A 27956-nucleotide genomic window follows, 5' to 3' on the forward strand; every position below is an offset into this window, starting at 1 on the left:
GTTAAACTTTAAATAGTCTAATGGGATGTGCTTTAGTGTCTATAGTTCTGGCCTTCAGGATTCTACCTGTCGTTTCTATGCAGGTAAGATGGATCAAGTTCTGCAAGGCAACTAAGAAACTCAAGCTAAACTCCATATTTATGCTATGTAATCCTTCACAGTGTATTAAACGGTTAAACTTTAAATAGTCTAATAGGATGTGATTCAGTGTCTATAATTCTGGCAAAATTACACTCAACACAATGTGATAGTACCAGTTGTATACCAATTTATAAACCAGCCTCCAGGCGATAGACTCTTTAATGGATCTTAATGACTATCAACAGAGGATGGGCATATAAACCTGTAAATATATGCAGATGTTTGTTCTAGCTTGAGGAACTGGAGTTGTCCAAAACAAATAATCACAAACAACTTCAGGAAACAAGCACCAAAGGAATTTTATTCACTGCTGCTTCCATTGTGCAGGTAGCTTGAGTTTCTTGCAAATAAATAACAGGGACAATGACCGCTATCATGCTCAAGTATCATCAGGTCAGTCAAAGCTGGCGCTGACCCTGCTTCTTCTTCTTCGTCCTGCTACGTTCACGATAGCCCCGTACTCGAAGTATGTCGTATCACAACCGATACGGATGGTAGATTTAGATGTATCAAGCCAGTCATTCCCATTCCCAAGGGCCGCTTGAATCCATTCTGGATCAGACGTGAGGTTCTTGATGCTCTCTAAGTTATAGACCCAATACTCCAACACGAGATCGCAGTCATTGACCTTCCAGCCAGGCCGCACCTCTGCCTGGAATGCCACGCCAACTTTAGGATCCATCTTTTGCTAATTGTCACATGGTGTCAGCGAGCTCTTCCTATCAAGAGGGTTGTCTCAAAATCACTCACAACTGCGTATTTCAAGATATTATGCTTCTTCATGATGGGAACCGCCCGAGGAAGAAACTGGTTAGTGAACCAATGCATGAAGGCTTCCTCAGATACACCATCTTTGCGGTGGAGTTCCGCTGTGTACTTGATAGCGCGGCCTATTTTCGTCTCCAGAGAACATGAGGTTACCTCATGCAGGGCCATCCTGACTGAGGGTGATTTGAAAAGCATGTCTCCCTTCTCACCTCACTGTAGTAGTCCGCGGTGATCTAGCAGGGTAGGTAATAAAAGACAATAGCGGGCAAGGCAGGCGGAGGGAGCGGAAACGCATATATAGGGAAAGGCCCTTTTCCAAAGGGTGCAGAGGCAGGCAGGTGGCATACACACACCCTCCTAGCTAGCTGAGATTTAGTTTACATTTCTTTGTGAACATATTGTGGGAATTGGCATGGTACTGCACCATGAAGAGTTTAATTCTGAGTACCCCAATGTTGGGTGGGCATGTTCATGTTCTTTGTTACATAGGTTATCACACTAGTGCTTACTCCGACCGTCTTAGGTGTGGGTCCTGCCTAGTCAAAGACTCAAAACCACATTACCCCATCCATTCTTTTTCAATGCATTGTAACATCTTGGTAATTTTTGTCTGACTGGCGGGGATTGATTCAAATTCTTTCCAATCTGCTCAACTATACCTGTAACATACGCTGCATGTCCTACGTCAAGGGAGATTAGAGGCAAGTTTCCCAGTCATGCATGTATGCAGAAGCCTGCACGCTGAGATAAAACACCAAGCTTAACAAACAAAGAACTTCCATCTAGCAGCATCTAGGCCCATGGATCCCTTCCATTCTATTCTATTATTAATCAAGCAGTATTATTAATCACCTGGCATATGATATGGTTGTTGTTTGTCGATATCCCTTCTATTGAACCAATCAAACTATAAAAGTCTAGACAAGCTCCTTATCGCATCCTACAGACACACACAATTCATCCTACTTAGTATCATTACTCAGTCACTCAACATGTCTGTTTACGTTGTCACCAGAGTGTCCAGGGGAATTAGGGTGAGTCTGCCTTCTACCGCGTGACGCACTTTCTTTATCTAATCCAGCCTATAGTTTGAGTTCCTCAAACAGCTCTCGGAAGACCAGAATAACCTGGTCGTCGGTCTGGTCCGCGACAAGGCTGGTACTAAGAAGAAGGTAGCAGCAGAGCTGGGCAACCGTCCAAATGTCCATATTGTCCATGCAGACCTTACCAAGTATGCCAGCCTGAAGCAAGCCGCTGCTGACACAGCTGAGATTGTTAGTGAGCGTGGCATTGACTACTTGGTGGCCAACAGAGCTTTGGTGTCTGAGTTGGACGCCTATGTACCCATTAGTGCATTGTAGGTCTACTTCCCTCTGGCTACTATCTAGGCTGGTCTGTGGCTAACACTATGTGCTTAACAGGAGCAATAAGCCTGAGGAGGTTGACACTGTTTCATCACAGCTATGGCAGACTAATATAGTTAGTAATATCCACCTCTTCCACCTCTTCCTCCCTCTTGTCATGAAGAGTAAGGTCAAGAAGGTCATTACCATTTCCACAGGTGTGGCCAATCTTGACTTAACCAATGATTTAGAGATTGATATTAGTGCTTTATACGCTGCCTCTAAGGCAGCTATGAACATCATTATGGCCAAGTTCAATGTACAATATAAGAAAGATGGTGTGCTCTTCATGAGTATCAGCCCAGGTTTGGTAGAGGTGGGCCACTATAAGGATGGTGTGTATCCCCTTCCTGCCTTCAAGATTACAATATCTGGATGTTTTATTAATGCATACCCACAGCTACTCCAGAAGAGATCCAGGGCCTGATGGGATTTATGGGCAAGCTTCAGACCTATGCACCTCACTTCAAGGGCCCAATCACCCCAGAGGAGTCCGTCAAACATGTCAGGGAAGTCTGGGAGAAGGCCAGCATTAAGGATGGGTCTGGTGGTGCTTTCGTGTCGCATTTTAGAAACAAGCAGTGGGTGTAAACTCGGTGTCCACTCCATCAATTAGACAGATACACTCATTGATATATGTGTAACACGTGCATCTATGTATACTCCATGATATAAGCATCAATATAATGGATTCCATTTGTCCATTGATGTGTGTGATCTGAGATGCGCATGGCAGGGCCATGTGCTGTTTCCGTACACCACAAGCCCATTTCCCACAAGCGCCTGCCCTGGGCGTGAAACCATGGATACAGTATTCAGAATATGAAAAAACACATAGCTAGAAAGTATTGTAGAACGCGATGGTACACCAGTACAAAGCCATCGTATCAAGCGACTGACTGTAAGACAAAATCCCAGAAGCAAACATAGTCAGAACGCAGCACTCAACAGTCAGTAGCTGTCACTAACATCATGGAGCTGGGCCTGGTTATCAAGCAGCGACAGGAGGAATTATTGGTCGATGCATACATCAAGAGCTTCGACCGAAATTAACTCTAGCACCTCTGGTGGAGTGGCTTGTCTCATTGATAACCATAGACAGAGTCAAGTGGTCGGTAGTCGTGGCCTGGGCTGCCCACCGAGTCATGATCATGACGGATACCTCCCATGCCCCCACGTCTCTGCCGCGTCCCGCAGATCGGACGGATCCTTCTGGAACGGTGCGGTGCCAACTGCCGAAGGATCTAGATACAGGGGGCACGAGTTTCCATCTACCTAATGACGTATACAATATTACGTGCGGGGTAACCAGAACCCTCGCCTGCAACAGATACAAGAGAGAAAAAAGAGGCCATTGGTGGAAATCACTAATTAAAGAACAATACACAAGAAACATGCTCATATTTATAAACTTGCCACTTTCAAGGAATCGACGTTACACTGCATAATACTAGCCGTGCATGCATAATGGATTTGGTTAGGGGCAGTACAGTACGGCAACCAGACGGCCCAGACCAAACCAAGTCCTTCCCATTGGCCACGCAGCCCACATGGCTCCGCTTCTTACGCAAGGTCTTCCGTGTTCCTCTTGATGCTTTGCTCCAAGCTGGTCCATCCGTCTCTGCCCATTTCGCGTAATAAGGCCTGGGCTCGCTTCCAAGGCACAATCTCACTCAAATCCTCCTCAGCCTGGAAGTTGGCGGGAAAGCTACGGCTCGGATAGAGTTTACAGAGGATGGCCAGAACACTGTCCCCATTCACGGGCTCGGCGAAGGCGAAGACACGCTCAAACTGAACACCAGGGTGAATGACGGCAGCGACGTGCAGTAAGGCGTCATCCTGCACATCAACAAAGTACTCTGGGATTTGGGTCAGTGCCTGTTATTCTCCTGTGTACATGAGTGGGACCTACGAGGTGTTATGCCGCCTAGGTAGTTGGTGTTTCCCTTGAAGAGCTCAGCAACGGTGGCTGAGGTGGAGGGGTGACCTTGGTTGGTGACATCGAGGCTCGCGCCAAAGTTGATGTTAGGTAGAATGGTGTTCAGAGTGAAACCAGGTTTCTTCTCATCCATGAACTTCCAAGCTTCTTTTTCCGACAAGGTCTTACTGGCAGCATAAACAGGCAATGCGCGCTCCGGCTCGTAGGGCGGGTCGCGATACGCCAACTCCACAGCCTCGTCGTTCCACGTATCGATGGTAACCTTCACGGGATTGTTAGGTTTTGGGATCAAGGCGGCAGAGGAAGAAGACGTGAGGACAAAGCGCTTCACGCTTGGCTCCTCCTGGGCGGCTGCTTCCAGCGCATTGATCGTTCCCGATATAGTCCCCGGGATCACGTTGTGAGGATTCGGGTCCAGGGAGAAGATAGTTGCTGTATGGACGACAGCCGAGACATCCTTGACAGCTTCGACAAAGGCGCCCTGTGCCACCATATCCGGCACAGCCACCAACTCGAAATTGCCTGGACCATACTTTTTGTTGAATAGGCTGCTGATCCAGGCATTCTTCTCGAGGCTACGCGTAGTACCGCGTACCTTGTAGCCCAACTTGAGAAACTGGTCTGCGATGTGAGATCCAATAAAGCCATTGACGCCCGTAACGAGCACCATCGAGCCTTTGGGAACGACAGGTTGTTCGATTGGGAGAGACATGGTGGTTACTGGCTGTAGGCTAGAAAGTGAGTCAAGTGCAGATGAACGGGATGTAAGTGTCAGAAGGACGGGATAGTTTAGTTAAATATAGATATAAGAGGTAGGTAAGTACAAAGGTACTTAGGTATATAAGGTTCTACCTCCAGTAAAGCCGGGAAATCCACTAGTAACCACATCACATCTAAGTCCTGCATATAAACAGAATTATTGCCCAAAATGCCCTAAGGTCACATTTCATCCACTAAGCCCATGTGAAAGCTGATGAATATAGTCTAATACCGAAGCACAGTTTAAATGTCCATATTATTCTTCACGTAAGTTATACCAGAAACAGTTATATTCCACGACTTTGGGATGCGATGTGACTCTAAATTGTATGACCCATTCCAGGATGCTTCAATTCGACATGCTATTTACGAAGATGATGTTCATGTTAACTGACTGAATGCTTCATGAATCTCTGGTGTACTCTGGATATGACTTCTCATACCTGAGGTTCATGGAGGGTTAGAGAGCCTCAGCATACACGTAAAAAAGTAGATATCATGGGATCATGGGTTTGCCTAGATGCTTACCCTAATACTCTCTCCGCGAACCAGGCAAGCCCACGGTGTACTGGAATGAGCAACCAGACCGGCATCTAATTCAGGAACGGCGGGCACAGGAGGGAGGATGTGTTTTCTGTGAACAGAATGATCTGGAGAACGGACGGCTTCAGGCCGGCCTTGAGGCAATCATTGAGGTAGCCTGAAAGGTTGCGCAGGAAGTTCACATCAAGGATATAGTCCTTATCCTTGCAGGGATCCAGCCAGACGGAGAAGACGAGAGTTTCTGTAGACGATTTATGAAACCAGAATCGATGGCTGCAAGTCCAGAGCGGCTTTTGTCAGTCAAAATGGCTCTCGAAGCAAATCTGTGGGACATCTTGTCTGCTGGTTTACAACTTACCGCGTGCCAGCGGGTATGTGGAAGACTCCATCATCTTTGGTGACGGTGTGTTCCACTCCATTCTTGACTATACCCAATACACCCTGCTCGACCTTGAAGTATTCGTCCTGTAAACGATGTATATGTCTGCCATAACAGCTAATCAGATTCGTTCCGTGACTATCATGATCTGATCTTTCTCACTTACAGTGGGGGTCCAGACAGTCCGGCACGAACAAGTGCGTTTTCTATATAATGCGTCTCTCTGACGACCCAAAGGCCATCAGCTTTTGAGAGAGGCTCATACAGCGCTGCATTACCGAGATGATTGAAGGACGGTTAGGAGTTGTTTCTGGTGCGTTGCTGCAGTCGCGGTGAGAGCCACCGTTGCCACGCTGACACCATTTTGAAAGTGATCAAAAAGAGGTGACAAATGAAACTGATGATAAGGCTACAAGCTAGCTATATGGTGGAGATAATTCTTGATGTTCAGTTACTTTCATAATGAGATCTGTGTTATATACGGCTTTTTTATACTTCATCCCCTGGCTTTTTACGTGCCCGTACCTAGTAAGTCTGCCCGAAGCTGCCTGGACGTCTGACCTGCTATTGCCGCTAAAACTTTCCCGCCCCCCCGGCGACCTCCCGCCAGCAGGAAGACTGCCTAGAGCTGAGAATTCTTCGGTGAAGTACATGCCTATCCTCCTTGACTGCTGAATAGGCCCATTAGACTAGGGTAAACTTTGGTACCAATTGATAAGCGTACGTCCAGTTTGAAAGATCCGGGCGCCACTATCATGTACCACTGGCTGGCGCATGCATTGACCTATTGCTGGAGCACAGATAGGCCAAGGAGATACTTGTCTTACAATGCTTTTTCGATCTTACCTGCATAATTTAATTACAAGTACACACTTACCTACCTACACACACCTGTTGGAACAGGCACCTGCATGTCTGTGACCCCTAATGACTGCCTCTGGTACCTGCATTGGACGACCTGAATACTGTAACTTTTGTACGCCGCGACAGCATGGTGAGGGGTTCTGAGGAAGTCAGCGATGGCCGGTTAGCAACGGCGATGATGAAGGCTTGGAATGCTTCATTGGCCTGTATACAAGGAAGCATGCCGACCGAGTGATTCGAGGCTCGGCATGGCTTCAAAACAACGCTAATAGAAGCGTAACTGTGACTCGTCTACCGACACATTATGTCTTCCTGTGCCTCGGGGGCCACTGCTTGCGAAGGTTGCACAATCCTCTGATTACCATGTGTCCTGTGTGTGGTTCTAGACCAGTCAGGGACGCTGTGTACCCCATCAACCCATCAAATCCTTTCCTCAGCAAGTCATGCAGGGGATAGTTGCCTGGGTGTGCTTTTTCAATCTTACCTGCATAATCATACATAAGTACGCACACACCCCCGTCTACCCGTCCACCCCACTCGTCAAGATATTAGCTGGGCTAGTGTTGTCCTCCAAACCTGCGCGTATTGGCTGCCGTCAATATTAGTCTACTGTTTGAGTCCACTAGCAACTCTGATACACCCACATGCACTCTATGCGCCGAATTGATTCGAAAATGGTAGAATATGTTGGCAATGTTCCCACTTTCCAACACCAGCGGGGATTAACCATTGACTGGTCCTTAACATCTTAGCTTAGTCCAAGGACGGTTTGTTTCGTGCAGCCTTGAATTCTCAGCATAATGTTATAGAAAAGTGTCAAGCAAGAAGTAGGGTAAATTTCTTTAAGCACGGTAATCTATATAATATTACGTAGTAGTACTGAGTACAGAAGACATCATCCTCCTCATAGTGATAGAGCACGTGAATCATACCAATTAATTTTCATTGCGAAGGGCAATATCCCCTGTTCATTACTCCGTACTACTATTATATTCCTGAGTCATGACCGTATTTAGTTATCCCTTTTTTGACAGGATTCGGATTAGGCGGGACACTATCTTAGTTTCCGACCTATTAATTACACTGTGGCGTATCAACGATTCAGATGATCAAATCCTATTTGCCGGGTCCAGCTGCTAGCCTGCTACCTTAGCATATAGGCGATTTCCGGCGATTTCCTACTAAGAAGGGGACATAAGCACCAGGCCATGATCCTAGTCAGCAGAGTTGCATGGGCTCAATAAACCTCCGATAATAATGGTAACGAATCTTCTGGAAGTGATGATAGCCTATTCTGTGCAACTAACACGTGTATTAAGGATACTAAATTGAATTAAGCAGTCGACCGACACCTATAGGAGTAAGTCCTTATGTTCTCTGCAGTTTTGAGTTTTGACAAGGCGAGGCTGTGGTGTCAATGACCACAGCAGCTTAAACTAAATCAAAAAGACACACCCCACTGTTCTACGGAACCAAGATACATCTTCTCCAGCTAATAAAATAACAACCCTGTTTTACAGTGCGGCACTCCTATCTAGAGCCTCCGGCACTTTTAGATGGCTACCCAACCATGAGCCTTACTGGAGTAGGTGTTCTATAAAGTAAGAGTTTATTTACACCATTCAAGCAATCCATGACCAATCAAGTATACTAGAGGCTCTGTTTGCTGAAAGTTACTCCGTGCTCTCCCGGCAATTAAATCTCTCCTTTCAGCGCCCACGGCTTTGCAGAATCTTCTTTTGGAATCCATTGCTGGGTTTACTTTCGGACTACTGTAGTCTACCCGTTGGATCCTTTCCTAAGCTAGTAGGTGGAACCATGCAGAGCAGCCTAGATAACAGCGGAGTGCGGCAAGGCGCCCTGTCTAAGGTGTTAGGGGCGAAAAAGGCGTGTCTAACAGAACAAATCGCCTGCCTGGAAAATGTATGTGGATGTGATAGCCTTATATCCCATTGATAAGCTCATATAATGCAATGTGACGCCAAATCCCTAGAAAGAGTAAGTCTATAGATATAATATTGCTGCTATGGGCTCAAGGATTCACCAGTTTTTATCTACCTTACACTACTGCTGTATACTTCGGCTATCCGCATATAACTAATCTGTACGACCATGCAGGAAGGGCAGATGACAATGGCGCCTACCTGTTGTGCCACATGTCAAGGTAGGTGGAGGACCTAGAAGGAAAGCAAGGACACCCCTAACCCAGCCAGGTGGTACCATCAGTTGCGATCGCGTAAGACCGCAAAAAGCATCTACAAGCTGCTCTCAATCCCGCCGGAAATACAAGAGGTACAGTCTCAGGCTCTCCTGGCCCCGTCCCAACAATCGTCAGCGTGCTGTCATCTGCAGGTTGGCTCCGCTGTCCCCGTCACGTCCCACCGCTGGCCAGATCTCTGATACACGGTTTGTCCACACGTCGAATTGGGATATTGAACTGCATCACAGCTTGACAAGCTCTGTTCCGGTGCGCAATCTCTCTTTACTCAGTGTCCCCATTTTCTGGAACCCATCTAAGCTGGAGGCTCTTGACCGAGACCTGTTAGAGTACTGTATGTTGTACAAATCTAGCATGGTTACCTACCGGCTAAATCAGGGCAGGGAGGGCTAACAGCTTCATGTACACCGCCTGTAGTTTGCTGTGTAGCATCCGCGTCCCTTGCTACCTTTGGCCACGATGCTACCGCCCTCGGGAACATCCTGGTTCGAATTGCCCTGCAGGGGAAGACAGCCACGTCTGCGGCAGTGCTGCAGGCGCTGCTGGCCTTTTCTTCGCTACATCGCTACGGCTTACAATCCCAAGCCCTGGAGCTGAAAATCACTGCGCTCGGAAGCCTGGCAAAAGGTTCAGCAGCGCCAAGTCTGTGTGCGCAAGCAACCATGCAGCATATTGCCGCGGGGATGCTTCTTTGTTCATTTGAGGTCCACCAGTCGCCTTGCACTTCAGACCAATGGACGTTTTACCTCAGCGGTGTCAAGACCATCCTCAACGCATCCTCTATCAAAACACTACGTCAGCTTTGCTCCGATGTGCCCGTCTTGCTGGACTAGGTGCACTACCACGATGTTCTCGCGCGTTTTTCCCTACTACACTGGAAAAGAGAAGGGGTCCCAGAGCTCCCATCGACTCCAACAGACCTCTTCTGTGCAGAGGTTCGTACACGACAAAGGCTACATGACTACATGAAGTGTTAGTCTGACATTTGTACATTTCAGGTATCCAATCTGCCGCCGCCTATTTTCTCCATGCTGAATCTGCTGTCCCAAGTATGCGATACAGTATCCAGCGGCGCAATTCCACCAGAAACCAGTGACAACATGGATGACTACAAATGCTTCCTAGAAATACTGGATTGGAGAATCAGGCGCCTATCGATCCCAAAAGTCCCGGACGATGACGATCCTGTTTCAGAGGATGCGAAGTTGGCAATGCAACTATACCAGCTCGCTATACTATTGTTTCTCAACCGAAGTTTCGAAGGCCTGATCTTGCAGCCCATCAGAACACAGCAGCACATCAACAGAGCCTTCGCTATTCTCCCCCGGCTGAGCTCCTGTAAACAGCAATTTCCCATTTTCATCATTAGCTGTGAGGCGCGAACAGATGAGCAGCGGGCCATCGTCCTCAATGTCATCTCCAGGACGGAGAAGATGAGCTCATCGCGATCTTTGGACTATTGTAAGAGAATATTACAGGCTGTCTAGGCCCAGGATAACCTTGCCAATGGGGATAACATTAGCTATCGCGATAAGTTGACTTCGGTAATGAGTCATTGTCCGATAGTTCCTAGTTTTGTATAACTCGTCACATTATATAGTATATAGAGCTTACTACGACAACGCCTCCAGTGGATAGATATAGAACAGATACTTTACACCACAGTCGGTTCTAAATGATACTACCGTAGTTTACGTGTACCCATTTGGCGGGTGGCGGGGCGAGGGGGGCTTCTAATTCTAGAGAGTCTGCAGGAGCCTGAACACGGGATAAGCAGAATGGACTTCCTTGAAACCAACAATATGCCAAGCGAATCGTCTCTCAGAATGAGTGGACCTGCAGGGTAAGCCAAATATTTAAACTCCTGGCACCCCCATAACCTTTCCAAGGCGCCTAAGGAATAATAGAGACCATCACCTTCATTTCCAACATAGCAGATACATGTAATTCACAGCCCGTGTTCTCTATTCTCATTATGGGCTGCGGTCTTAGTGGACTTGCTTCAGCACTGGCCCTTGCTCAAGCTGGTCACCGTGTGACAGTTTTTGAGCGTAGTGTTAAACTACAAGAAGTAACCTCATGGTTTCTGCAAATACCATTTCAAGCTTTTCTAACGCAGCCTAACAGATCGGTGCCGGAATACAGTTAGCCCCCAATGCGACGCGCCTGCTTCAACACTGGGGCGTCTTCGAGGAGGTCTTTAAGTATGCTGACCGACCAGAGGCCGGGACTTTTCACTCCTATCAAGGAGATGTGCTCTCGCAGTCACCGCCTATATCTCATCCAAACCTGGTGAGCGAGGCCCCTTATCTCATAATCCATCATGCCAACCTCCTGAGAGCCTTGCTGTCGGGAACAGGGAAGCTTGGGATAGAGATCAAACTGGGCAGTGAAGTCAAAGAGATCAATTTCAACAAGCCCTCTCTACGCCTTGCCACTGGCGAGATCTATAAAGCAGACCTGATCCTTGGTGCGGACAGGGAGAGGTCCCGTTGCGGAGGTAGGCTGTTGGGCCGTGAGGACCCTCCTTACAGTCCTAGCAATGTCGTATACCAGATCTCTGTCCCTACAAAAGACATAACGGAAGACCATCTAGCTTGGGACCTAAAAAGACGATCCAGCGTCAACTTTTGGATGGGGTCGGGCGGCCACGTGGTCACGTACCCCATCCAGCACGATATGCTCAACGTAGTTCTGGTATACACTGAGGGTGCAGGCGGCAACGTTATGTACGGGCCACAACGAGCAGACATAGAAGAGTTCAGGAGCAAGATCTCGGACTGGGACCCGGTACTTCATGAGCTGATCAACGTGAAAGGGTCTGTTTGCACTAAGTAGACTTTGTTCCGGATCCATGAACCAGTCCAATGGCGCCATGAGAATGGACGTTTCATATTGATTGGGGATGCTGCTCACGCGATATTACCGTGCCTGTGAGTGTTGAATCCTATAGTCTCTATATCCATTCCGAAAGTAGCTAACCCTTCTTCAGAGCACAGGGTGCCGCACAGGCCTTTAAGGATGCAGGCGTCCTGGGAGCGATATTCAGCCAGTCAGTGGGGCGGGACCAAATCCCCAATGCTCTTCGGGTGTTTGAGCAGGTTCGCAAGCCACAAGCTTCGGAGGTCCGACGTCACACATTGGACCAGAAAGCCATGTTTGCCCTTGCAGATAGCCCGGAGCAGGAGGAGCGCGATGCAAAACTTCGTGCGGGTGCGGACTATGGACTGTTTAAGTGGCTCTGGGGGTATGATGCCGCCAAAAGTGGCAGAGAGGCGTGGAAACAGTTTTTAACTGAGAGCCATGAAAATGGAATTAAACCCCGTCATGGTATTTAAGGGACATGATAGTCATTTCTCCCGTTCTATTTTTTAATACACTTGAAAATGTTATAATCCAACAGTGCATCTAAAACATAGAGCATGTCCCAGCGTACGAAAAGTTGGCAGCAGGTGACCCACTTATCCATAACAAACAGGAGCACACTGCCTTTGGTACTCTACAGGAGGTGATGAGACGGCATTTGGGGACATAATGATTCTATTAGAGAGCCATCTATGCACAGTGGTAGAAGGTTGAACTTCAAGGGCCTCCGAAAGGCGGTGGTCATAATCGCGCTGTGAAGGCATGTGGCAACCCCCATTTTGTGAGTCCCAGAGGCATTGGGTATACTTTCCTTTTGAATCCATGTATCTTTAAGAGTTGCATATGTCGCGTGCTCTGTTTCTACCAGGTGGGAAACCCTGGTATCGCATCAAAGTTCAACCCAGAAAGCAACGTAACCCTCATGCATTAGCTTCTTCAACTGCAGCAAGCGAGGCTCTTATTAGCAAGATAGAATATGCATTTATACAACAACCGAGGTCTTCAGTACAACGATATCACTTATAGAGATTTACACATTTATGCCGAGGTGTTTGGCTGCGTCACCCCTATTCTTTCTAGCTGGCCACTCCACTGTCACGCCGGTCTTGATTAGAAGTCTAGTAAATCACAATAAATATTTCTCTATCCCCTGTATATACAAATAGTGTGACTCCCTCATCCTTCGTGTATCAATACCTCAGTAACATGATGATAGCGGTGTTGTGTTTCTGGTGTAGATTCGTCAAATTACAACAGGAGTGTTTTATATGTGTTCCATTCATAGTTCATTACGCCACCACATCTTGGAAACCACATCGTACAAGCGTCCCAACCTGATGGACTCGTAGACCCGCGTGTTATAAAGCCCCATGCTCGGAGTGACACCGTCCAGCATCGCGGCCTCAGTGGAAGCCAGGTGCGCCTCGCCCAGGAACAGGATGCCAAGATCCCTCTAAATGAAACAGTACATGCGCCGCGAGGCCTGGCCGATGTACAGCGTCGCGTCAGGCAGGGCGTCGTCATTCCGGCCCTCAATCTCTATGGTGCGAAGGTCGAGGGCTTGACACACCGCCAGAAGGTGCGCCGAGGCGATCTGGGACAGCACGTCCACGGCCTCGAGCGTGTACCGTGCCGACACGAGCGCCAGGGAGTTGAGGGCCTGGTTGCCCATCTCAGCCGTCTGGACGTGCGACCCGACGGGGTTGGCCAGGAAGCCCAGCTCCGAAGTCAGGGCGGCAATGACGACATCAAGCCCCTTGAACAGGAACGAGTCGTTGGCGTCGTCGGAGCACAGATTGGAAGGCAGGCCCCAGCTGGTAGCCGGGTTGATCATCTCAGTGCACTGGGTGAAGAGCATGCAGCCGATACTCTGGAGGCCCTGGCGCAGCTTCTCGGCCGCCGACGTGACGGCGCGCGCCTGAAAGTTACCACCATGGAGCACGCGGCCCGTCTCCGTGTCAACCAGCGGGTTGTCCGTCACCGAGTTGAGCTCGACCGTCAGCTGGTCATACACCAAGCCAAAGTCCTCCAGCACGGGGCCGATCCACTGGCTGGCCGTGCGCAGCAAGTAGCAATCTTGACGCAGTGTCGCCACCTTCCGGCTGTCGTGCCGGTTGAGCAGCTGTGACCCGGTCAAGAACGCCTTGATGTTCCGCGCGCTGTCCACCTGCCCGGGGTGCGGCCGCACCCGCGCGATGAAGGGCTCGAAGCTCTCATCGCTGCCCCGTAGGGCCTCCACACTCATGGCCGTCAGCACCTGCGACAGCGCCGCGAGATGGAGGGACTCATGCGCCGCAAGAGCCGCCACCCCGGCCAACACGGCCGTGCCGTTGACGATGGCGAGGCCCTCCTTGGCGTGCAGGCTGATGGGCGCTATGCCAGCTTCCGACAGGGCAACATCAGCCCTCATCACTCTTCTAGCTCCCTCGACATCTCGTGAGCCGCTAAAGGCCGTAGCGGATGGCTTGCCTTGCATCAGGGCGCCGATCCACACGAGCGCGCTGAGGTCTCCCGAGGCCGAGATGCTCCCACGGACGGGGATACGCGGTACAACGTCCTTGTTCAGAAGGTTCATCAGAGATTCCGCGATCTCAAGCCGGATGCCCGACGCACCGCCGGCTAGGGTGTTCAGGCGGATAAGCATGGATGCCCTCGCCCACGACTCCAGCATTATCCTAGTCCGGTACGTACATCGCATCCCCTGCAGCTTTCCGAGGATTTACGGAGTACTAATGAGGTTGATGCCATAGGACCTTGCGTGGGTTGGATGGAAGAACTCCGGGTTGGGATGTACGCTGCAGGTAGCGGCGAGCGGGTCGTTAAGCGGAAGCGAACTTCGCACCAGCGCGCGTTGTTGATTTTGTTGTCCATTCAATTTGCCATTGTCGGTGCCGTTGCTTTGGCTTGAATGGCCATTGCTTTGGCTTGAATGGCCATTGCTTTGGCTTGAATGCCCGTTGCTTTGGCTCGAATGCCCATTACTTTGGATTGAATACCATTGCTAGTCAGAGCCAGCTCCTGCTTGCCATCCGCGACGATTCCGCACGTCAGGTGACTAATCAGGCTCTGCTGGACCCTCTCAACATCATTGGATCTTGCATCAGCGCTGCCGCCGAACCCGGTGTTGACGCCGTAGATGACTTCGCCCTGGGCGATCTTCTCCGGGACGATTTTGCTGCACGCTTCGATGGCGTCAATAGACGCTGGGGTGAGCTCCACATGTGCTAGGTGTCTCGAGACTGCCACTACATCAGAGATGGTCAGGTCCCTTCCACTAACAGCCAGCGTCGATGAAGGATGGCACCGCTGCGATAGGACTAAATCTGTGAACATGCGTGCTAGAGTGGCCATGTTGATCCAGAAGCAGGCGCGCAGTCAGAAATCAAAGAATAAAGAGGTATGGATGAAAGCACTTTCCCACTTGAAGGGAGCAATTCGTGGTTCTTATAGAAAAACCTCAACTGTCCAGAAGTGCCTGCCATCCCTATCAACGTCAGTGAGCGTACCCAGGCAACCAAGGCAGCTAGGGTAAGATTCCTCCTACATCGCACGCTGCAGCCAGGAAGTACACGAGTCTCTGGAGGCATACCCATTGGACATCCACCCACACAATATCCCAATACAGGGGATTCCTGTATTTCATCCATTACTCACTTGTATAAAACACGATAAGTGTGCAACGGTCGTTATCAAACACTATACCGATGGTTTACACGAATAGCTCACAAAGTACTTGATGGGTATTGTAGATACATACCACATTCTGCAGGTGAGGTAAACTTTATGCAGGTGAGATGAAACATGCATCGCAGGGTAATTATGAATCCCAGTTCTCGTCCTTAATGCGCGAGCTTATGGAACGGATAGGTTCAACTGTGTTGGATTATATTAGTGCTTACTGATTTTAGATATGATCTAATTTAACTCAGCACTGCCACCCCTGGCAGAATATTCAATTACATTCGATTGATATACATAACCAATTCGAATACCTTCATATCGAAGATAGAAAGGGGAGTAGATAGTCGTTTGTTTAGAAGAATCAGACCTTCATTGGATCTCCATCTGCCAATTCAGAAACTTTTACTAGTGGACCTTATTCCAACAAACTGGATAAGGAAAAGGGAAGCCCCACTAATCAGGTTGTGGTCCTAAAGGACACGTGGTGGCCTACGGCAATCCAGCGTGGACATAGTGCATATTCAGAAATCTATTTACGTTTTTTCGGTTTTGTTCCAATGCCTTACGGCTCCACAGGGAAGACTGTTTTAGTGGCCTCTACCGTCCATGCAGCCAATGAGTGGATCAGATAGTACCTCCGATAACCCGTGTACAAAGGAATATGCATGTGGTACGCCAAGCGAGATTTGAGGTAACTATCAGTATATAGCATTATCCATTAGAAGCCGCTGGGAAGGATGGACTTAGGAAGCAAGCCAACTACGTCAAGGCTGCCCAGAGCCAAGATTCTTAGTTGCCCTGCGGTGCTTGTCCAGTCTCACCTGCATAATGTAAGTCAGCTATACGCTTACGGAAGTTCCTGCCCGAACATAAGCTCCCACACTGAAGAGGGTAATAATCTTCGCTTTGCCGACGGCGGACCCTCTCCCACTCGAGCGATATCATGCGAGAACGACATCTAGGATTTCTTTCTTCTCAATACCCCGAAAAGCAGCAGAACTACCAACTCCATCTTATCTCCTAACCGTCGACTGCCAACATGTACCCAATCAAAAGCTCGTACTACCCCTATTTAGGTCTGTTTCTCTTTCTATGCAGCAGCTGCGTAGCGCTCGTTCAGTTCTTCAAACCTACCGACTTGAAATGGTCGCCTGGCACAAAGAGATGGGGAATGCCACCAGGGCCACCAGGCGTACCGGTCTTGGGAAACTTGCACCAGATGATGGAAGCCCGCCGTCGCGGAGCCCTTTCATTCAATAAGTGGGTGAGTCTCAGACCTGTCGAACAGGAGAATGCGCGTTGATCTAACCATCCGGCAGCTGGCCTCCTTGATACCGTACGGTGAAATGGTGACACTGCACATGGGATCCAAGACGTGGGTTGTGCTCAACTCGGACCGCGTCGTCTCAGAAATCATCGCCAAGCGAGGGAAGATTACCAACGAGAGACCCCATATGCCGGTCGCGAGTGGTCTTGTGAGCAACGGAAAGCGCACAGTGATACGGCAAGAAGAAGAATGGCAAGAGGGACGCCGTGTGATGCATCAGTTGCTCAGCGGCTCGAATCTCAAAGTCTACGCCGGCATGCAGGAGCTCGAGAGTGTGGACATGCTGCGCCGATATCTTCGGGAGCCCAATCTGTGGTATGCTCACAACTATCGCTATGCCACATCCGTGCTTTACATGATCGTTATGGGCTACCCCCTGAACAAGACCAAAGCAGAGCTCGACGACTATCAGAGGGTAACAATCAAGTTTGTCATGAGCATCAACCGGAGCTACGTGGATTTCTTCCCTTCGCTCAGCAAGCTCCCTCATTTCCTACAGCCTTGGCGGCGTTTCTGGGCTGAGATGGGCTCGTTCCACCGCCGTGTCTTCCAGGAATGGTGGAAGCCCATCAAAACCGCCGTGAGTAACGGCTCGGCGCCGCCCTCATTCGTCCGCGACGTTCTTCTTCATCCAGATATGAGGTACGCTGGAGACGATGAAGAGGCCATGTACCTAGCTACGTCTGTTATGGCAGCCGGCGGAGACAACACACGCATGACGATTAACGTGTTTATAATGGCCATGGCCACGCGCCCCGAAGCCCAGGCACAGGCACGTGAGGAAATTGATCAAGTGTGCACGGATGGTGAATCGCTCAGGCTTCCCCGGATGTCTGATCTGCCGGCAATGCCCTACGTAGCTGCTATGATCAAAGAGGTTCTACGCTGGCGACCAACTGTCCCCATTGTTCCACCCCACCAACTCACCGAGGACCTGGAGTTTGACGGGTACTTCATCCCTGCCGGCACATCCTTCCTGATCAACTCAATCGGGTTGTCGAGCGAGTTTGACAATGCCAATGAATTTCAGCCCGAGAGATGGATTGCCGGTTCAGGAGTCAATAAGATACCCAACTTCTAGGGATTTGGAGGCGGCCGTCGAATCTGCGTCGGCTGGAAAGTTGCGGAGCAAGCTCTGTTCATTGCGTTTGCCCGTTTGCTTTATTGTTTCAAATTGAGTCCGGTGGGTTCACGTTTGCCTTCTATTCCTCATCTTGGTTCAGAATGATGAGTCACTAACATATGGGACGTCTAGAACGGGCCTATTAACGATGAGAGACTCAACCACCAATCCCTCAATGAGCCATTCCCTGTGAAGGCCACCGTTCGCAGTGCCAGACACGCATCACTTATCGAGGAGGAAGCATCCAAGTACGAAGCTTCATTCTCTACATTTGGAGCCAACTGAGCCCTTTTCAGCGGGACTCAGCGATGCACATCAGAAGGTCTGGCAAACAGAAAAGATAGAGGACCCGAAAGCTTGGATTAGCCGTTGGAATATGACAAGCAACAGCCTTACAAGGCCCCTGATCACATACTTTCACATCACATATGTCACCGTGCCTAATATGCGTGCTTTTTAGGGAAACTATACTATATAGTTTCCGGTGCTACGAAGATGTTTATCCTGAAAATAGATAGCTGTGGTGAAGACCATATTTATTGTTCCCATGGGCTTCAAGATAATGTGGCTGCTTGTTGTTACTGCTAAGATAATGATGTTGTGATTTACCTCCGCTTGTAAAAAGGACTTTGAATGCAGTAGGAAAAGCATAGACTCGAAAGCTGGGAAATTCAACTTTACAGTTCAACCATTCTCAGAGCCACAATGCATCCATTCCAACAGCCTCAGGGACCGAGCTGTCACTCGCCCACCTTGCAGCCTCCGCACAGATCCTCAGAGTGCGGTGGCTCTTTCGCGTGTTGAAGGACCTCAACGCCTGCCCATTTCTTAAGCAAGTACGCGACACGTTCGACATATGCAGTCTCGTCTAGATAGATGGTGCTGAGGTCTTCGCACTTGTGGCAGCGCTGATTCTTTCCATTGTATAATCTTTGACTCATCTTTGCGTTTCCCAAAGGGCGTGCGTCGATTCCCTCCTATGTTTGGTGCGCTGGCGACACAAGAACCACATCACAGAGGAATACTTGACAGTCTGTATTGTCTTCAATCGTTCCAAGCATAGCTTACTCAAGCCAAAGTATCAGTGGAGAACATCTTTATCTTTCGCCTTAGCAAGCATTAATTCAGCAACTCAGCCTATGACTCTTTTTAGTCTGTCGTGTCTTTCCTGACTTGCATTGGCGTATGGGATTCTCCATACGAGATCCACCGCCTTGCTTTCATGGGGATGGCTTTTTTTCCCAGCCGGGAATTGAGGCTTGTCTTATTAACGCCGTTAAAAGCTCCTTTTAAGGTCAAACGTGATGAGCATGATAACTTTGGATCGCAGCCATGCTCAGTCGATTGTGTTTGATAGCACCAATAGTGCTTGCTCTATGTTGCGACCCAGTCTCCCCCCAGATTATGCGACTGAGAGGAGCCAGTTATTCTTAGCCCAGAATGACAACCTCTGGGTCATGAAGGCCACTAGTATTTTCCCTAGGTGTTCAGCAGCGAGATGGGCCGGTACGCCCGCGTACTGTGTAATCTGGCTTGCCCAGCTTCCGCAGCACCACAATCCATGCCCGCTTCCACCGGTCTGGATGGTAGCCTAGTTCTACTGACTTCCTAAATATTTAAGTGACCACTGTCCGAAGGTGTGTCCATAGATACTTCCAGACTAAGGTTGGGATCCCGTCATCTCCGGGGGCAGTGGTCCAAGACACAACTGCACAGCCAAGTCTGCCCAGGGCTAAGCCTTAATGAGTTCTTGTAACTGATGTAAGCAAGCTTCACCAGGCCTGCCTGTTCAGGCCAGTGCCCTGGTTTTTAGCTTGCTCACCTCTCAGTGAATGGCCTCTGGACATTGAGGCTCTGGCAAAAACCTCTCACTCCAGGTGTCTCCAGGTTTGCTCCTTAACCATGCATCATCGGCATCTCAGCTAGATCGACATCATATCTGTCGCCCAGCCGCAGGTCCTCAGTGCGAGTGAGATTGTGAAGACCACCAGAGGGAAGCTCTACTAGGATGACACCACTTTGACTGTTCAACTTCAGGTCCTCACTGTGAGTGGGGTAGCTGATTCTGTTTCTTTGCACACTGACAACACACGCATCCGTCCTCTTAGGTCACATAGACAGTCTCATTCAAGCCCCTTCATCAGGGTAGGGTTTATTAAAATATAAGAATAAACCCCGCCGGGCTCGACTTTATTTTCTTTTTTCCCCGATTTTACGCCAACCCACTTTTGGACCCCAACTACTGTTCTGACCCTCCAGTATAGCTTTGATGATTATCAAGTCAATCAGTTTCATTAACAGTTGCTCCTTGAGCTTAAGTCACTAATATCTTTTGAGAGTTCCATTGAGAGTCAGGCTGCAAATGAAGGACAAAAGAAGGATAGCTTTTATGATATAGTCATCTTTTCCCATGTCAACTCAAAATTAAGCTGATTCAAATACTGCCATCAAAGTTCATTTTGGATGAGCAGACGTTCAGTCGATGAGGCTCGGTCAACGGCCAGCGTATTGATCCAAACGGCCAGGCGCAGGGCGGCCTTCAAAATTTGTTCTTCAACAATTGGCGCGGCCTTCTCATAATATTGGTCTCCAAGGTCGTGGTCCTCTAGCCATGGAATACCTTTTTTAAGCACAAAATCACAGACTAGCCGGTTTGTCTCTGCTGCCCATGGAACAACGCATTCCAGAGGATTCTGGATATTGGAACACTCATTGGCCATCGGCCGAAGTCTGTTTCTTTCGTAGAGTCGGTCTGCCCAATGAGCCGATGCTTCCCTCTCATCATTATGCTTTAGGTTATGCTTTATGCCGTTTATCTTGTGCGGGATGGCGGTATCCCAAACTGCGTGTAGATTTTGTCTGCTGCAGCGATGGTCGAAGCAGACTAATATATTATTCCCACCTTTTTCTTTAGCTTCCACATGTAATGGCTGATGTATATCACCAAAGAAGTGAATTAGAAACATCAGGGCCTCCTTCTGCTCAGTTTCATCCATAGTTGGGTCATTAACTCGATGTGTCTATGCTCGGCTACTGTGTTAGTTTCAGAGAAAAATCCCCTAATGCATAACGGTGAAGATCAGAGAGCCTTACCATATTTTTCATGGCCGAAACTATGCATCCATGTTTGCTGCAATCCCTTTCATAAGTGACCAAACATGAGTTTGGAGGTTCATCGTTTGCGTCTAAAATGCAGTCAAAATCTATGGCTAGTACAATTTCTAAATGAAAACTCACCAATATAGTGCCAAGGCCTTGTAAATGGACGTTCCCGCTTGATAACATCTGCAAAGGTTGCAGCATCAGAAATATCATACCCCTTGTCATTGGCAAGGAGCTTAGTGACAAGATCGGAACCTTGGTTAGTAAGATACTTCTCTGTTAGATAGGCAACCGCACGGTGTCCAACATCTCCCCAGCTAATAACTAGTTGAGACATAGAAAAGAGCAAAGTGATCAGAAGCAAAGAGTGCATTTTGATACTGTGAACAGAAAACCCTATCCTATATGTCAGGACAAAGATCAAGAGATAATTGTGAAATGGTATTTCTTTAAAGGGTTCTGGCCTGTGTGGTCTCCATAGGAATAAGGGAACATTATAAAGATAAATGAGCATACCTAATAATGCTAATCAACCTTACATGGGAGTTACACTAAGACGGGCGACATCATGCAAGTTTCTTCATTTAACTTCACAGGGTCACCTTGAATCATACAACATCCGGATATCTCATGGAAGTCTCAACCATCCAGTCAAGTTCACCATCATTTTAAATGCCAACGCACTCTAAATGGCCGACCCATTATAAACTGAATCTCCAATTTGCTGTGGAATGGTACAGTTGCTTTCTGTGGCGCTCTTATCATCCCTTTTTTTCTGGTATGATCATGTAGATCTGGTTCAAGTCTAGAACCGCACTTCCCCCGTTTGCGGCTAACAGGAGAAATAGTTTGATTTAAGCTTTAACTCATGAGGTAATGTGTACAACATGAGCTCGTTATTTTTCTCTATTTTTCCAAACTTAACTTTTCATTTTCCCTTTTTCCCATTCATCCTCCCTTAATTAAAGCATTCAATGGTCGCAGGTTCAGAAAGCTTTGACCTTGGCTTTTAAGGACAAGCGGAAGTTAGGTATTAAGGTCCTTGGCAGTTGATTACGCAGATAGCGCAAATTTGGTTCCCATCCAAATAGTAGCAGCTAAGCTAGAGTATTCAGCTAATAAGCAGCTGCTTTTGATACACAGAAAAATTTAGACATGCATGTGTCAAATATGACCAAGGTAAACCCCTCACAGCTTAGGTTCTGCAGAATTTCATCAATACCAAGTATACTGAAGTAATTTGATGAAATCCCTGAGCGGATGTTAGGAAGGAATATGCAGTGTTGAGTGCTGACTGTGCTCACTCACCTTTCACCTTTGATTTAGACTCGGCTGAATTGAGCCGTGAGTCAGATTGTGATATGCGAGGGAAAAGGCCAAGTATGGAGATTCCAAAGATGGTCTACTATCAGCAAGTGATTGGGGCAAGCTAGGTGATTGATATCTGGGAAGCAAGCTGAAGGCCTACTAGATGGCTCTTCTGGAACTGGTCAGTGTCTGGAATATGGGCGCTGCCCCCCTGTTCTGGCCACTACACCAGCCCCTCCTCCGCCCAGACATCTAACTGGGTCAGTAAGTGTAGAGTTCTTCTAGCTTCTTGAAGATTTGGATCCTTATGAGGACTATGGTTCTGGAGCGCAAGCATATGTTGGAAGTGTGGCGTGCTATGGCCGTTTTCAGTAACTAAATCGGTCAGAGGTGATACTATATTGCATGGGAATATAAGGGTTATTACCGCCACGGGTTGGCATATCCATAACCAGAGAAGTTTATTTTACTGTGTTATCATGGAGTATGCCGTAATCTTAATTGCGACTGGGAAATTGTTCTTCGCCTACCTTTTAAGTCAAGGAAAATCACAACAAACGACCGGAAGTATGTTTGTGATATACAGACTTGACATTACAGTAGGGCAGAGCGTAGTGTGATCTAGAGGAAAATACAGTTCTGCTTGGCCCAACTTCTTGAGAACTCCAGACTTCTAATTGTTCTTATTCTTTTTTTCACTGGCTGGGGAAATCAACAAATCAAAAGCAACAAGCTGTGACCGAGAGTGCAGTAGCAGGTAAGGGCTCTTCCCCAATTCAGACCTCTCGGTGGGATAATCTGGACCCTGGCGACGAGCGGCTGGCGTATCTGAAAGAGCTGGGAATGCTCTTCAGCTATTGGAACCATCCCAAGGTGTGGCAGTCGTTCTGTGACAGCTACAATGGGATGCGCGACGTGCTGCTTCAGTTTGACAACTGGTACACTGCCAACTGGGGGCCGAGCGATCTAGTTGGGGAGTGGAAGAAGTTCAACCAGCTCGAACTGAAGTGGATTGTCGAGAAAGGGAAGGCATCGGCGCAATATCTCAAGGAGAGTTGTAAGCCGGTGGCGGGCTTCTGGGGGTGGGGGTGGACGCTCAAATGGCAGGGACTGTTCACCTATTTCCTGGGGAACCTCCTGTATCAGTTTGGCATAATCAAGCTGGATCAGACCTGCGTGAATCTCCAGTAGCCAGTGACGAGTCCTGGAAGGGTCATTAAGTCAGCTCATCTAGATCTAGCAGAGAGACATATACATCCTGGTTGTCTCCCCACTGTACATAGCTTATACATTCACAGCATGGGGAGAAACTGTACAAAGTGTAATTATCCGAGGACCGCCTAATTCTCACTGTTGAAACCTCATCGGGGGGTTGAATTCGTAAAGGACAAGGAGGAGGATTGGGGAAAAGTTACCAGTTGGTGGGGTCGCTAATAACGTCATTGCCGCTCAACATATATAAAGGCGCAGTCCACCCACTGCCTCTCTTTCTCTCTCTCTCTCTCTCTCTTTTTTTATGTTTCTTTTTATTATAGATTCAAGTCGCCGTCATGGGCGCCAGCTGGTCATCAGACCGCCCTGAGGAGCCCTCATCCTCAGCTGCTGATCTAGAACAGCCCCCCGATCCACCCAGCCAGTCCAAATACCCTCGCTGTTACGGGGATGTGGTCCCTTTGGTCTGTACGACCGCCCAGAGGACTTTTACGACGAGCTGTATGAACAAATGTACTTTGTGCAGCATGCCAACCAAGACTGCATCGTGGCCTTTCAACGATGCGAGAAAGAAAATCCCCGTGTCGAGCCCGAGGAGTGGTTTATCATTGCTGAGCGAATCCCCCGGGTATATGAATATCTGGCACATAGCACCAATACACCGAATGTGGATGTAGACCAACCGATTGATCTTCACCCCCACATCGTCAAGTGAGTAAACCCTCCCTGCCTGCTTGTCTCTTGCAATCGCCGCTAGAACACCGCAATTCTGCGTGGTGGGAGTAGATATCTTGGCCGTCTCCCTGTGGGATATCTGCTGGAGAAGCTGGACACTGGCCCACTCGGCGCTACGACTCTGCCGCTTCTGACCACCTTTCCTGCGTCGCGCACGTCTTCCGATGACAAGGACTTCCCTGATAATGGAGATAGAGAGCCCCTCCTCCTGCTGTACTATCGCTGGGCACTGCAATCGGTCGCCATGCTAGCCTTCCTGCATGAACATGGGGTCTACCTAATGGATTTCAGCTCGAGCACGATATGGATACGCGATGATCTCTCGATTGCACTATCAGGATTTGTAAACGCAACCATCCCGATAGATGAATGGCCCTACTCTCCCGACGGGACGAGATACGAAACAGAGATCTACTACCTAACCAGTCCTGACAGTGGGCACCCAGAGCTCAGTCCGAAGATCGATCTCTCGGATTGGGCGACCTTTGTCTAGTAATTGATGTGAAAGGATGCATCTAGTTATGGAGTGAAGAGGTGGGTAATACCTACTGATCCATTGGATCTGATGGAGATGCCCGGGGAGGTGAATGCATAGGAGTACTATAAGTAATGGCTGAAGGAGGGCAAGCTACAGCTTATAGAAGAGGAATGATTAGGTCTGATGCTGGTTAAGGCCTGGAAGGGGGAATATAAAAATACTTAGGAGATCCTGCAAGAGGTATAATTATATCTCTAGTAAATTAGGGTTTGGGTGGATAAAGAGGATGAGGTCCTTCTGGATGATGGGTGAAAGTGGGAGGATGTATTCATAGTAGTCCAGATAGATAGTGCCCGCTGGGGTTGGGAGATTAGATATAAATAATATCTATAGATCCATTACTTGAATACCTAGCTAAATATTCTAGCATTCTTTTAAAGTTTATCATAGACCACTGTCTATATAGGGAGTCATGGGTTTGGGTCCCCACCATAACCATAGCTAATCTTAATAAAACCTACACTATTTAATAGAGCTTAAAGAGTGTAATCTAATAATAGTCCTATTACTAAAAATTATTAAGGTTTAGTAGAGTTATTTAGAGTAAAAGAAATATAATAGAAATTTAAAAGTAGTTAGTCTTCTAAAGTATACTAACTACTTTTAAATTTCTATTATATTTCTAGTTAAGAGTTATAGAATAAAGATATAAAGATAATAAATATATTAAAAAATAGAGAATAATTAGCTAATAAGAATGGTATATATTTCATAAGGATTTAATAACTAGTAGTAGAGTAATCTATATTAGATAGTTATTATTAAGAAATAGCTTAAAAATTAATAGTAAACTATTAATTAGCTATTATACTTATAGCTTACCTAATCTTAATCTAAGTAAATATAACTAGAATAAGCTTAAGAAGATAGCTAATTAGCTAGACCTAGATATATAGAAATATTAAGGACTATCTAGAGAGGTAAGAGATTACTCTAATAGCTATATTATATATATATAGATAGTATTAGGGCAGGAGAATTATAATAGATAATTTTAAATTTCTAATAATACTATAGTAACTACACTAAATAGATAAAGTAATTAACTAATAAAGTAATTTATAGTTCTATATTAAAAAGTTTCCACCCCCCTACTAAAATTAAATATATATATTTCTCTTAAAAGAATTAATTCTTCTACCTTAGCATCTAACCACTCATAAAATTATATATAAAAAGATAATTCTGTAGAAAAATAATTATAGATTTTAAAAAATATAGATTTCTAACCTAATATTTAGTATACCATCTCTTAGCCTTCTATTAAAGTACTCCTAATCTAATACATCCTATATATACTTAATAAGATTACTAAAGTAATCTTTTATCTCTTTAATAGATTATTAATAGTTTTTAATATTTAGATCTAGTTAGTAGATCATCTCTTTAAGCATAGACTAGGCATACTTAATTAGATTAAGATTAGGTAAATATAGTAGCTATTTAATAGTTAAGATATTATAATCTTCTAACTATTTCTTAACTATCTAAGCTATATAGATTAGGGTATTATCTTATATAAAAGTTAGCTCTAGAGAATAGATAGTAAAGATATTCTCCTTAAAGATCTTAAGATAGAAAGCTATAGGGTAGCTATTTTAATAAGAATTCCTATCTTTAGTTATTTAATTAATATCTAAATAACTACCAGCCTAAATCACTACCTAAATTATAATAGAGATATCTTTAGATTTACTATATATAATAATATACTTCTTTTTCTATTTATCCCTAAGCTAATCTAACTACTAGACTTATTATTAATACTTTCTATAGCCTAATTTAATAAAATATTTATTACTCTAGATAATTCTATAAAACTTATCTACACCCTAACTCTCCTACTCCTTAGTAGTGTTGTTATTTTCACAGGTTGGGCTGGGTTCTCCTATTCAGCTAACCTAACCCACTGGGTTTGGGCCTTAGAAACCTAAGGCCTAAACCAACCCATAGACCCATGGGTTCTAGGTGGCTTAACCTACTGGGTTTAGTTCTGCCAGGGGGGGTATTCTCCACCTACTTAATCTAGTTAGTATAGGCTAGGTCCAGCCCATGAACCTACTAAGCAATTTTAAATAGGTAAAACCATACTAATATTCTATAAAGATAATAAATATATAATAGTAGAATCACTAATTTTACTATAATATTAAGTAAAATATTAAGTATTAAGCATCTAGTAGTTAATATAATATATATAATATATTAAAATCTAACTTAGGTTAGATTTCTACATATAATTTTAAGTTTATAATAATTTTATTAGGGGGTGCATGTTCAGTAGTAAATATTAATTATTAAATATATATTTCTTAAAGACTTAAAGTTAAAGTATTAAATAAAGAATATACTATAATCTATAACCTATTTAGTTCTATTCACTTTGAGTCATGAATAGGCAGTAGTTATTAAATAATAGATAAGTATATATATATAATAATAACTTCTAATTCTTTATACTTAAATTAAACTCTCCTTCTTATTTATTTTTATTTATATATAAACACCCCCCTCTATATATAGAGCCCTTACTTATATATAGAGCCCCCCTATATTCTTTTTTTTTATATAGAATAAATTATAATTAATCTCTAGAGTCTCAACCTATTTATATTAATCTAACTTAAGTTAGATTTCACAATGAGTGCTAAGGGAAAGAAGAAGAGTCTTAGTAAAGTAATATTAGTAATAAATAATAAACTATCTAATAAAATTAAAGATATATTACTAGGCACTATAATTATTAATATTTATTATTTAAATACTAAGTAGCTAAATAGTAGGAACTAGAAGCTTAATACTAGCTATATAGAAAATCTCTATAAAAGTATAAGATCTGGAGTTTAGTGCTTTAATATAGATACTAGGATAAAGATTAATATAACTTAGATTAATTAGAACTAACTACTAAACCATCTAGTTACTAAATATATAGCAATAAATATCACACCTATACTAAAAAATAAAGGTAAGATAGTTAAGAAGTAAAGTACCTAGATCTTATAGAAGATTATATAGAACTCTATAGCTAATCCTTCTCTAAGTAAGGAT

At 46.1% G+C, this 27956-nt stretch overlaps 11 protein-coding genes across 11 annotated transcripts; 6 read left to right on the forward strand and 5 right to left on the reverse strand.

Annotated features, from left to right (window-relative positions):
* Nucleotides 1–535: 535 nt before the first annotated feature.
* Nucleotides 536–1077, reverse strand: Aspvir_005010 (EthD domain-containing protein; the record flags this gene model as incomplete). Its single annotated transcript, XM_043268231.1, has 2 exons — nucleotides 536–829; nucleotides 892–1077. 2 exons carry the CDS (start codon nucleotides 1075–1077, stop codon nucleotides 536–538), a joined length of 480 nt encoding a protein of 159 aa, XP_043124166.1.
* Nucleotides 1078–1901: 824 nt separating this feature from the next.
* On the forward strand, nucleotides 1902–2903 carry Aspvir_005011 (uncharacterized protein; the record flags this gene model as incomplete). Its single annotated transcript, XM_043268232.1, has 4 exons — nucleotides 1902–1943; nucleotides 1998–2266; nucleotides 2331–2647; nucleotides 2713–2903. 4 exons carry the CDS (start codon nucleotides 1902–1904, stop codon nucleotides 2901–2903), a joined length of 819 nt encoding a protein of 272 aa, XP_043124167.1.
* Nucleotides 2904–3875: 972 nt separating this feature from the next.
* Nucleotides 3876–4963, reverse strand: Aspvir_005012 (aldehyde reductase II; the record flags this gene model as incomplete). Its single annotated transcript, XM_043268233.1, has 2 exons — nucleotides 3876–4171; nucleotides 4225–4963. 2 exons carry the CDS (start codon nucleotides 4961–4963, stop codon nucleotides 3876–3878), a joined length of 1035 nt encoding a protein of 344 aa, XP_043124168.1.
* A 640-nt stretch (nucleotides 4964–5603) lies between these two features.
* On the reverse strand, nucleotides 5604–5972 carry Aspvir_005013 (uncharacterized protein; the record flags this gene model as incomplete). The annotated part of the gene is made up of 2 exons (XM_043268234.1): nucleotides 5604–5794; nucleotides 5912–5972. The coding sequence occupies 2 exons, from the start codon at nucleotides 5970–5972 to the stop codon at nucleotides 5604–5606; spliced, it is 252 nt and encodes an 83-aa protein (XP_043124169.1).
* Nucleotides 5973–8929: 2957 nt separating this feature from the next.
* Aspvir_005014 (uncharacterized protein) lies at nucleotides 8930–9847 on the forward strand (the record flags this gene model as incomplete). Its single annotated transcript, XM_043268235.1, has 4 exons — nucleotides 8930–8960; nucleotides 9010–9088; nucleotides 9149–9348; nucleotides 9432–9847. 4 exons carry the CDS (start codon nucleotides 8930–8932, stop codon nucleotides 9845–9847), a joined length of 726 nt encoding a protein of 241 aa, XP_043124170.1.
* Nucleotides 9848–10989: 1142 nt separating this feature from the next.
* Aspvir_005015 (uncharacterized protein) lies at nucleotides 10990–12352 on the forward strand (the record flags this gene model as incomplete). Its single annotated transcript, XM_043268236.1, has 3 exons — nucleotides 10990–11085; nucleotides 11142–11833; nucleotides 12007–12352. 3 exons carry the CDS (start codon nucleotides 10990–10992, stop codon nucleotides 12350–12352), a joined length of 1134 nt encoding a protein of 377 aa, XP_043124171.1.
* A 980-nt stretch (nucleotides 12353–13332) lies between these two features.
* Aspvir_005016 (aromatic amino acid ammonia-lyase) lies at nucleotides 13333–14550 on the reverse strand (the record flags this gene model as incomplete). The annotated part of the gene is made up of 1 exon (XM_043268237.1): nucleotides 13333–14550. One exon carries the CDS (start codon nucleotides 14548–14550, stop codon nucleotides 13333–13335), a length of 1218 nt encoding a protein of 405 aa, XP_043124172.1.
* Nucleotides 14551–14750: 200 nt separating this feature from the next.
* On the reverse strand, nucleotides 14751–15230 carry Aspvir_005017 (uncharacterized protein; the record flags this gene model as incomplete). Its single annotated transcript, XM_043268238.1, has 1 exon — nucleotides 14751–15230. One exon carries the CDS (start codon nucleotides 15228–15230, stop codon nucleotides 14751–14753), a length of 480 nt encoding a protein of 159 aa, XP_043124173.1.
* A 1369-nt stretch (nucleotides 15231–16599) lies between these two features.
* On the forward strand, nucleotides 16600–17968 carry Aspvir_005018 (cytochrome P450; the record flags this gene model as incomplete). The annotated part of the gene is made up of 2 exons (XM_043268239.1): nucleotides 16600–16824; nucleotides 16880–17968. The coding sequence occupies 2 exons, from the start codon at nucleotides 16600–16602 to the stop codon at nucleotides 17966–17968; spliced, it is 1314 nt and encodes a 437-aa protein (XP_043124174.1).
* Nucleotides 17969–22899: 4931 nt separating this feature from the next.
* Nucleotides 22900–23611, forward strand: Aspvir_005019 (uncharacterized protein; the record flags this gene model as incomplete). Its single annotated transcript, XM_043268240.1, has 2 exons — nucleotides 22900–22987; nucleotides 23172–23611. 2 exons carry the CDS (start codon nucleotides 22900–22902, stop codon nucleotides 23609–23611), a joined length of 528 nt encoding a protein of 175 aa, XP_043124175.1.
* A 359-nt stretch (nucleotides 23612–23970) lies between these two features.
* On the forward strand, nucleotides 23971–24860 carry Aspvir_005020 (uncharacterized protein; the record flags this gene model as incomplete). The annotated part of the gene is made up of 3 exons (XM_043268241.1): nucleotides 23971–24096; nucleotides 24159–24343; nucleotides 24419–24860. The coding sequence occupies 3 exons, from the start codon at nucleotides 23971–23973 to the stop codon at nucleotides 24858–24860; spliced, it is 753 nt and encodes a 250-aa protein (XP_043124176.1).
* Nucleotides 24861–27956: the final 3096 nt, after the last annotated feature.

This window comes from Aspergillus viridinutans (genome assembly GCF_018404265.1).
Source record: "Aspergillus viridinutans IFM 47045 DNA, scaffold_2, whole genome shotgun sequence".
In the NCBI taxonomy this organism is placed as follows: domain Eukaryota; kingdom Fungi; phylum Ascomycota; class Eurotiomycetes; order Eurotiales; family Aspergillaceae; genus Aspergillus; species Aspergillus viridinutans.